This window comes from Ammodytes marinus (assembly GCF_949987685.1).
Source record: "Ammodytes marinus genome assembly, chromosome: 8".
In the NCBI taxonomy this organism is placed as follows: Eukaryota; Metazoa; Chordata; class Actinopteri; order Uranoscopiformes; family Ammodytidae; genus Ammodytes; species Ammodytes marinus.
The window spans coordinates 795641-805640 of NC_137212.1; the positions used below are offsets into that span (position 1 = coordinate 795641).

Genomic DNA, 10000 nt, shown 5'->3' on the forward strand with positions numbered 1-10000 from the left:
CAAGCATTCTCCAGAGTTGCTGACTCCAACTTTAAAGTACATGCATGTTCAGATTAAATATAAATATCCAGAAGAGATAAATATTTAATTTGTGAATTGGAAAATGCTGAATGAAAAGCACAAAACTTAAAATTAATCTGCTACGAGGAACTTTCAGTGTGTGTTAATTCTAGCGCCCCCCTTTGGACTAAATGTGGTAGTGTTTTTACCTGGGTGAACGTATACCCATGACAAAGGCATTAAGAAAAACTATATAAAAATAGCATTCTTTGCACTGATGGTCTCGTTTGCTGTTACATGTTATTTATGATCATCAGAGGAAAAATGAGACTGTTTCAGAAATATTTAAAAGTTCCTCGTAGCACCTTTAAATCTTCATTCGTTTGAAGTTTAAAATCTCGTCCCAAGCCCAGCGTTGAGCACAAGTCACCGACAACAACAATGGCAAACGAACATCCAGGACCTTCATTTAAACATTTAAACAATTCTTTCATGTACAGTATCTCATTCACACTATGGCCGTATGTCCGTCCTGATTATTCACTTTTAAAAGGGCTGTTTAATATGATTTTAAACCCAGAATACACTAAATGTTTATGCGTATCTCTTATGAATTAACAGCTCCTTAAAGCTATAGTGCGTAACTTTTTCATATAAATGAATGTCTGTTACATTCAAGCCAATCGCCGAACGAGTTGACACCAAGTTGATTAAGCCTATTATCAGCAATCCACAAAACTCTCTCTGTATTTCTCAGTATGGCAGCGTTTACAAACTGGTGCCCCCACCCTGACACTGGTGCAGGAGCTCAGAAAAATCCCAAGAGGAGCCCAAGAAATGTTTCAGTTGTTGATTCTACTGCTAAGAAAAAAACCTGGACGTACAGCAGAAGGTATACAATCCACGTGCCATCACTGAAGGCTTTACCTCATGTAGATACACCCCCCCGACAGTGTTGTTGTAATTACTCAGAATTCCTCATGGGGGGGGGGGGGGGGGGGGGGGGCGACAGAAGTTACGCACTATAGCTTCAATGTTAACAACCATCTGTTTATCATCCGTCACTTTGCTTTTTCGTCTATGATCTCGGAGCAAAAAACATGGAGTAGAGATGGTATAACCTACAGAAGATATTCAGTGTATTCATCATTATTTTTATATTCGATTTCTTTTTCATCTCGACCTAGCACTACTGTTACATCAACACAGTTAAGCAGATATTAACACATTTTTATAAAGACTTCCGGAGGATAACTTCAGTACGGATTGTTGAAGAAAGGGCTTAAATATAATCTGTTGCAGTTTTTCTGGATTGCTTAGAGATGGTTTTTGATCATCAACTTCTTAACACACACAAACGCAAGTTTTATTTTGGACCCATCTGGCACTATTATTAGTATTTAGAATGCATGTACTGTAAATATGGTTTATCTTTATCTTATTCTAATGTATGTTATTTTATTGTTCCTATTGCACCGTGGGTGTGTGTGTGTGTGTGTGCGTGTGTGTGTGTGTGTGTGCGTGCGCGTGTGTGTGCGTGTGTGTGTGTGTGTGCGTGTGTGTGCGTGTGTGTGTGTGTGTGTGTGTGTGTGTGTGTGTGTGTGTGTGTGTGTGTGTGTGTGTGTGTGCGTGTGTGTGTGTGTGCGTGTGTGCTCCTATTGCACCGTGGGTCGGAGATAAACGTAATTTCGATTCTTATGTATGTCTTGCATGTATCAGAATTGACCATGAAGTTTGATTTGACTTCAGTAACTTAATTTACAAATGCTTCCAACACTACTTCACTTGTTTTCCATACTTTTTCTAAACAGTGAACACAAATCCCATTGCACAAATGTTCAACCTGCTATCATTTTGAACCTAGAAGATTTTGAGAATGCTAGAGAATTCTGCAAGCAAAATTTGGTAATTTTAGACAAAGACTTCACAATTTAGTATTGTGTGTGTGTGTGTGTGTGTGTGTGTGTGTGTGTGTGTGTGTGTGTGTGTCAACTGTTGAGAAAACCTACTTTTTTTCCATGATAAAAAACTAGTTCACGCAATCGAGAAAAACTGTAACAGAGACTCACACAGAATCGCTTAGTTTAGTTTCTACGCTGACAGATTAAAGCAACGCAGCTCTTTGCAGCACTTGAATACAGATGGCTAAATTATGCTCCCAAAAGCATTTTACAACTGATTAAACAACCTCTCTCTCTCCCTCCAGTGTAGACAGATGTGTGTTATAATACAATAGCATGCTGTCACGGATTTGTTTCGCCCAATCGGGAAGCGTTGAAGATTCTTGTTTATCTGCACATTATTTACAAACAGGAGAAAGTGTATTGGTTAAAGCTGGGGTATGTGATTTGGGGAGAAAATAGCAGTTGGGATAGAGATTTGAATCCAAATACCTCTACCGCTCCACTTGTTCTCCCTGACACGCTCTACACCAACAACGTCGTGCCAAAGTGAATGGACAGTCCCAACAGCCAATAAGAACAGAGAATCGGAGCCTCGCTCTGATTGGTCAAAGTGTACCGCTCATGTTAACTTTGACCAATCAGAAATCACATACCCCAGCTTTAACCCGGAACATAACAGTATTTTGCTATAATATTTACTCCAGAAAGGATTGAGCCAGAGTCCAGTAGATGTTTTGGGGTCGGGGTGAAAATTTGTGATCAATCAAATCTTAAAATTTAAAAATGTCGGAAAATTTGGTGATATAGTTATATGCTGTTGCTATCATATATCTGCTTGTATAAGGGCATTGTAGGCATTATTCACTAGATTTGTGCTTTTATTGTTCCTAAGGAATACTGATTTTGAATTGTACTTCTGCATTTATATGAGTAAATACTTTAATTTGTATGATTGATTTGAAGAAATATTTGATCAGAAATGTCCCCCCGACCCCCAGTGGGCTCTGTATGTAACAGGATAGGCTAACAGTGTTATAGTATTCAGTTCACAGGTGAGGCAAATACCCAAATGTATGGGCAAAAAAACAAAAACATGTCAGTGTATTTTATGTCAACAGTCCGATGCAGTTCGTACCTTTTCAGGTAAATAGTCCAGCTGAGATTTCCCTTTAGAAGTTTGCATAATATTCTTCTATGGATTCTGTCCAGGAAAAAAAAATGGGGATGGTTCCTATTATGTGCTGAAATCAAGTTAATTGTCTTTTGATTTTTATGTTTTTTTTTCTCACTACATTTCTACCAGGCAATTATGATTATTCTACAAATACAAAAAAAAAGGTACAAAAAGATGCACCTCCATTTTCAGGGTTGAGATTGTCCTTTCCGAAATGCATCTCCAGAAATGTCCCAAAGCATACAGTACATCCTACCACTGTATGGAGGGTAGAGGATGGATGGAAGCTGTGATCAATTGTTCTTGAGAATTAAACTTATAATGGGGGAAATTAAAGGGTCAAGTCCCGAGGTAAAGTTAGACAGCAAACACACTCCATGTCTGTCCACCTGAGTGCTGAGTTATTATACATTAACACAGTCCAATCATCGTCCGCATATACACCGTCAAATCCGTCCGTATTTTGTCCACCAAAACGTCTTACGATTAATTTTTCGCGTCAGATTTCTCATTGATCGCGACTGCTTGGCATTCTGTTTCCTGCAGGCAGCCGACGATGGGGCTCGGCGTGTAGTTAAACGGACTCACTCGTGCGGCCTTGCTGGGCGAACCTTGGCGGAAATGGACAACCCCTCCCACGTGTCCGTCTGTCATTCCGGTTCCCGTGGAGACTATGTTGCTATGACTCCTAATTGAAACATCCGAGTCTCCGTCGATGCTCCCGGAGTTCGCGCTGATCTTTCTGAGCAGGGCCAGCCGATTCACCTCTTCTGAAATCACTTTGTTTTCGGCCTTTTCGACCGTGGGAGAAATGGTCTTTGCGAAGTCATCCGTTTGGACTGTCGCGTCGCTCGTTTTGCGCGAGGCCAGGAGGATGGTGGGAAGTTTTCCCGGAAGAGATAGCAGCGGCTTTGGCTTGTCCGTGTCGGGGGAAGGCGGAACGAGAGGCAGCGCGTTGGCCGGGAGGGTGCTCTTCAAGATCTGAGGAACATCTTCATCTCTGATCCTTCTCCAAGTGACTCTGTCGTTCAGCCGATGTGAAGAAGATCGTTGCACTTTCTTCTTGGTGTCGTCTTCACTCTTCGCTCTCCCGCTCGAATCGGAAGAGGACGATCGTAGGGAGGAACGGCTTGTGACTCGGCTTAGTATGTTGATGCTTGGCGATGAGGCGTGGCGTTTGAAATTGTCTTTGTCTAGTTGCTGCTGTTGTTGCTGCCTTACTCCAGAGACCCTTCCATGCCCATTGCTACGCTGCGCCGCTCTACAGGGGCTTTCGGAGCTCGTTCTCCTGCCTTGGCGTCTTGCCGTTACGTCCCTCTCGCTGGACGTAGCTCTGGACGAAAGCGCTACTGCTGCTGGAGTAGTCTGCTGCTTCTGTAGGCCGCGTTCGGGCCGTTGGACTTGCTGTGTTTGGTTTTTAACTTGCTGTGCCACCTTTCTCTGGGTTTGCACGGCTGCTTTAAGCTCCTGACAGCGAGAGGAGCATAGAAACACCGCCGTAGGTCCCGGTACGGCTGCAGTAGCGGCGGCAGTTTTTCGCGGGGAACCGTTTCGAGATCCGTTCATGTTGCGAGAGGATCCGTCGCGTCGCAGCACATTCTTCGACTCCTTGATGAACGTCAGCTGTCTCAAGAATCCGTTGCGGTCGGATTCACAAGCGCTCGAGTGCACAGAAGTCATCCGGACAAGATTTAATCTATTGTTGTTGGGGGGAGGCGGCGGCATTCGTTTCCCATTCGCCTGATTGTTTTGTCTGTTGTTGTTAGTCGTTGTTTGGTTTGTAACGAGAGGTGACAAAGGTCTTGGTCTCACTGTCGTCTGCATGAAAGGAATTCTGACGGGCGACTTCTGAGTTTTAGGCGGTGGGGATTTTTCATTTTTATTCACCACCGTAGGAGAGCGACCCTTTCTTTCAGGGGGACTCAGGCTCAAGGGCGGGCTAGTGGCTGGCGACGCATTCTTTCTCTGGTTGGGTTTGTTCGTCTGAATCGGGGATGTTATTTTCCTCTGCGAGTGTTTTGAAGGTGTGGAGCTTGAGGATGATCCAGACGAGGTACTTTTTGGTATCCTTGGCGGTGGAGTAGAGCTCCTTTTTGGAAGGGAGAACTCGGTGTCCTGTGGCTGTCCCAGTCGGTGAAGACTCTTTGATCTGTGCTGCGCGAGGTTTGGGTTCTTTGGAGCGTCCGTTTTAGTTGGTATTTTCCTAGGCGGAGGTATTTGAGAGGGAGCCGACTCTTTTTTCGGCGTGTAAGTCACCGTCCTGCCCCTGAGAACCACCGGTAGGTTTGGAACCGGTTTGCGAGGTGCGAAATCCAACGGTTTATTCACCTTTTTGTCTTTAGCGAACTTCCTTTCTTTGGGCGTGAAGCTGGAGGTAGACAAGAAAGACATGACGGATTCGGTTTCTTCAGAGGAGGGGTCTTGGGATTTTGATGCTTGAAGTCCGGTGACGACACAATTGGCCCCTTCTTGAATCGCTCTCCACTCAACACTATTTAGATCCGAGTCCTTGTCCCAAGCCGTGTCATCGCTATCCATCTCCTCATCCATGTTCCACAGATCGGAAGGCTTTTGCTTTTGTTTCTGGTTGTTTTCCGCCTTCCTTTTCCTGGCTGCTAGCTTCCTCCGCTGCTTGGGCATGGCGGATGTGATGCATTTTTGAAGCAAGTCATCCTCAGAATCCATACTAACCGAGCTTGGGGAACTCTGCTCTTCGTATTGACTATGAATGTTGATTTGTTTGGTCTGCTGCATCATATTCAGCGACTTGTTGTGTCTGTTCTTGTACCAGATCTGCTGAGCTTTCGATTTGTGATCCTCGAACTCCGCGTCGCTCAGTGAACTCAGAGAGGAGCTGAGTGAGTAACAAGCCAGCGATTCGTCCTTCATCAGATTCTGTTTGATCCTTTGGAAGCCTCTGGACTTTCCTTGGGAATTATCAATCCGGCCGATGTTCGTCATGCTTCGAGAGAGAGTATTTCTGCTCGCTTCCCTCATTTGTTTCCTGCTCATTCTTTTCATTCCTCCACCTCCTCCTCCGCCATTATTTTCATTTTCACCGTCATAGAAGCCATTGCTGTCCTCTGAAGAATTTGTCATTTGTCTGAGGTACACGTTCCCTTTCTGTGAGCCCACATTAAGGTTACTTTCAGGGTTTTGCTTAATGACAGGCAGTTGACCGGGCCTTCTCTTCCCTTGGTTAGGAGACTGATCGCGGATTCTCTGGCTTGCCACTCTGTCCGCGACCTCTTTGCTCTGCATTAGCACCCTCTGAGTGGGCACAACGTGTTTGGTCGTCCGGGTTGTTTGTATCTCTGGTGGGTAGTTCATCTTGTTCGGCTTGTGGAAGTGTGAGAATATCCTCAAGTCCTGGATTCTTTTCGCCTCATCATCCAGCCCTTCTTGTCTGTTTACACCTTTAGCCGTGCATTCTTTCGCTCCCCTTTCCCTCACCGGATACTGTAGCGTTTCATCACTCAGCGATGTGGTGCTCGAGTAGTTGACCGGCGTGCCTTCTGCGGAATCCGTGAAAGAAGAATCGTCGAATTTGAGATCCTTTTGCGGGATGACGATCCTCCTCCCGGGACACAGTTGGGTTTTGCCATTCGGGAGCATCATGTACACCGGCAGATGGATTTGTTTACGAGAGTTGAGGATATGAGGAGGGATTGTTGTCATCAGCGAAGGCCTCACTTTCCTGAACTTGGAAGGCATTGCTGAGTTGATGCATTCCTTTAAAATCTCTATATCATCGTCCGAGTTCCCCTCGCTGTATCTCTCCCCTTGATCGTATCCTTGTTCATCGTCATCTGGGAACGGATTGTTTTTATCGTTTTGCAGGAGCAATGGCGTCAATTTCAGCTCCACGTCTTTCTGTATGTAGTGTTCGTGTAGCGGCAGGGCGCTTAGACTCGACGCACAAGAGAAGTTCTCCGAGGGCTTTTCCACCGTGAAGTAGATCATTGAATCCAGGTCAGGCGGAAGGTTGAACCTCTCCTTGCAGTCCGCGATCTCCATAAATTTCCGCAGACTGTTTTCCCACTGACCGGCCATTCCCGCGGCATTATTAGACGACTGCTGTGGTTCCGGCTCGAGCAAACAAGGAGTTTTACTGCGACTAGGAGGCATGGTTTGTCCCGGGCTGTCTGGCAGATCGCTAGGAGATATCGTTCCGTCTATCATCTCACTGCATGGGTCGCTTTGGATTGAGCTCGCGAAGGAAGGAGATTCGAAGCTTCCCAGTGAGCTAACAGAGCTACAACGACTCATAACCAACGGGGTTTCGTGGATGTAGTTTTCAGACGAGCTCGAGGGAGATCTGTCCTCGAGAACGGCGGGTGAAATCGCCCTGAGGAAGACTTTTTCCTTCTTGGCTTTAGGGATCGCGATGGGATCGGAATCTTTGCTCGGGAAGGTTTTCGAGTCGGTCATGAGGAGCTGACTGTCGCTCAGATCCTCCAAAGTCTCGTCCTCTTCAACTCTACTCTTCTCAATTTCTACGTCATCGTCTTCCACTTCGATTATCTCGAGCGAAGAATCACTTTCCAGCTCGTTTTCGCTCTGTCCATCCAGCGCTCCATCGCCAGAAGACAGCGAGGAGAGTGAACTGCATCTCGAGAAGCAAATCGGTGTATTTTCCACAGAGTACTTCTGTACAGTCTCCATTGTCCCTATGGTTGGGCTTCTGGTTGACGTCATCGGAGAGAATTTAGTGATGCTTCCCCCGGTCATCACAGTAGGGACCCACGCTTGCCTTCTCATCGCCTGGGCAGCTTGGACGTTGATGCCCGTCTTCGCGACACCGAACTTGGCGACACTTTGAATGAGCGGAACTTGTTGATACGAAGGCGACAGTTTTATCGAAGTCATGCTGACGTCGGAGGAGAGTTTCGTGCACACGCTCACCGGTGTTTGCGCGGCTTGATCTTGGTTCTTTTCCGCATCATCTGTGCCGCTAAACTCAAGAGCTTTCAAACCTGTGTTATCCACGGAATCTCTCTCGGGGATATCTTGCTGGTTGGTCTCATTTAGGACACACTGTGCGACGTTTAGGTAATCCTGATGCGCCACTTTCAGATCGAGTTGGTTGGGACGTTGTTGAGCTTTTGGGGCGGATCGTATTTGATCTTTACTGCCACAGTAGCCATCACTGGTGCTTCCGCTGTTCAGGCTGTCAGTGGAGACGCTTGTTTGGGCTGTTTTGAGGCGTAGCAGTGCGTGTGCTCTGCTTAGACGTTCCCTGTGCGCCAAGCTGCTGGTTTCAGAGAGGCGGCAAGGGGAGCAGGATTGTGCACGCGATTCGTTTAGCTCATCGAGCGCGTACGGCCAATCCGCCAAGTGGTCTTCAGAGCTGAGGCTGAAACTGTCTTCAGACGACGTGTGCATCGTAATGTCCTCGACAAGCCGGTCGATCTTAGCGACTGTGTTGGTGATTTTCTTCGCTAGCTTCTCGGCTGCGGCGGATACAACGTCGTCAGAGGCTACTGCCGCCGCGTGTCTCTTGGCTATGAGAGGCAGCGCGGGGTCGATGTCTCTCTCGGGCTCGCTGTCCCGTTTACGATGCGACTGCTGCTGGTTTTGGAAGTTGGAGTTGGTCAGGAACATCGAAAGCATCGAGAAGCTTCCGGTGTCAAGACTGCTCGAGATATTCGGAGCTTCGTCATCGTCAAAACAACCGGAATCCGACGCGTAATCCTTGGCCAGGCTCTCGATGTGGCGTAGAGGCTTGAGGAGGGTTAGATGCTTCGGGCTTTGCTTCTCCAGCGTATCAAATGTCTCTGCGAGGTGTTTCGCGTCCAACTCGGCCTCCAAAGCTTTCTGTTTCCTCATGTAGAGCGAGGGCATGCAGGAGCCGGGGGAAACTACCGCGGCGTCTTTGTATTTCAGCGGCCGATTTGTGAGGAGGTTCCTTAAAGCCGCGGCGCTGCCCATGGCTATCATCTTGTGCTTAGAGTGGATGAGGTTACGCAGCATGCTAACGGCCCCTAAGTCCCACAGTAGCTCTTGGTCCTTGGGGCTGCGAGCGGAGAGGTTCCACAGGGTTCCACAGGCGTTGCTCACGATGGTGAGGCTGTGAGAACGCAGGTGCTGAAGCAGAGTGTGAAGGCAGTTATGGTCCCGAAGGATTTGCCTGAAGAGAAAGAAAGAAAGAAAGAAAGAAAAAAGAGAAGACATTTTTAAATATTTATTTTTCATCCAGCTGAAACAGAATGTTGCCAGAGAAACAAAGAAAAAACGGCATCCAATTTTTTTTTTTTTTTCAAGCACTGGTCAATTTCAATTACCTGAAGAGAAACAAAAATAAATAAATAAATAAAGACATATTTAAATATTTATTTTGTCCAGCTGAAACAAATTGTTGCCAGAAAAAAACATTATTTAGGGAAACTACTGGTCCATTTAGAGATTGTTGTCTTTTTTGCTTCCATAATATGTATTTTTCCCTACTAGTATAAAAAAAGGTCCAAAATGTACATGTAGTGTTTGTCAACAGATTGTTGTTTTTTATTAAGCCTTGGTCAATTTTGAGATTTAGATTTGTGTCTATTTTGCTTCCATAACATTCATTTTATACTAGTATTTATCAAAGGTCCAAAATGTACATGTAGGTGTTTATTTGACTTGTTTACATTTTTTTTTAATTCAGTAGGTTTTAGACTTTGAGATTTACTGAATTTTCCGTAAAAAAAAATGCTTTTTTGTCAAATTATTTTTAAAGTCAATACTGAAAACTAAATCATAGACTAGAGGCTACGAGGAAGTACCCTATGGTGTTTTTACTACGCCAGCTGTTGTTTCTTGATTAACGGGCCGGTGGACCTATTTCTTGAGAATCGACCTGCCTATATGGGGTTAAACTTAAATAGCACGGACTCATGTTTACCTGTAGTCTTCTCGAGTGGCGATGAGGCTGGACACATTT

At 45.7% G+C, this 10000-nt stretch overlaps 1 protein-coding gene across 1 annotated transcript in view; it reads right to left on the reverse strand.

Moving 5' to 3' along the window:
• Window positions 1-3564: 3564 nt before the first annotated feature.
• apc2 (APC regulator of WNT signaling pathway 2) overlaps window positions 3565-10000 on the reverse strand; it is a gene marked incomplete at both ends in the record, with an annotated part of 31901 nt that continues 25465 nt past the window's right edge. Inside the window, 2 exons of the mRNA XM_080032130.1 lie at window positions 3565-9208; window positions 9962-10000. The exon at window positions 9962-10000 is cut by the window's right edge and continues 176 nt beyond it. Coding sequence (XP_079888256.1) covers window positions 3565-9208; window positions 9962-10000 — 5683 coding nt within the window. The remainder of the gene's footprint in view (window positions 9209-9961) is intronic.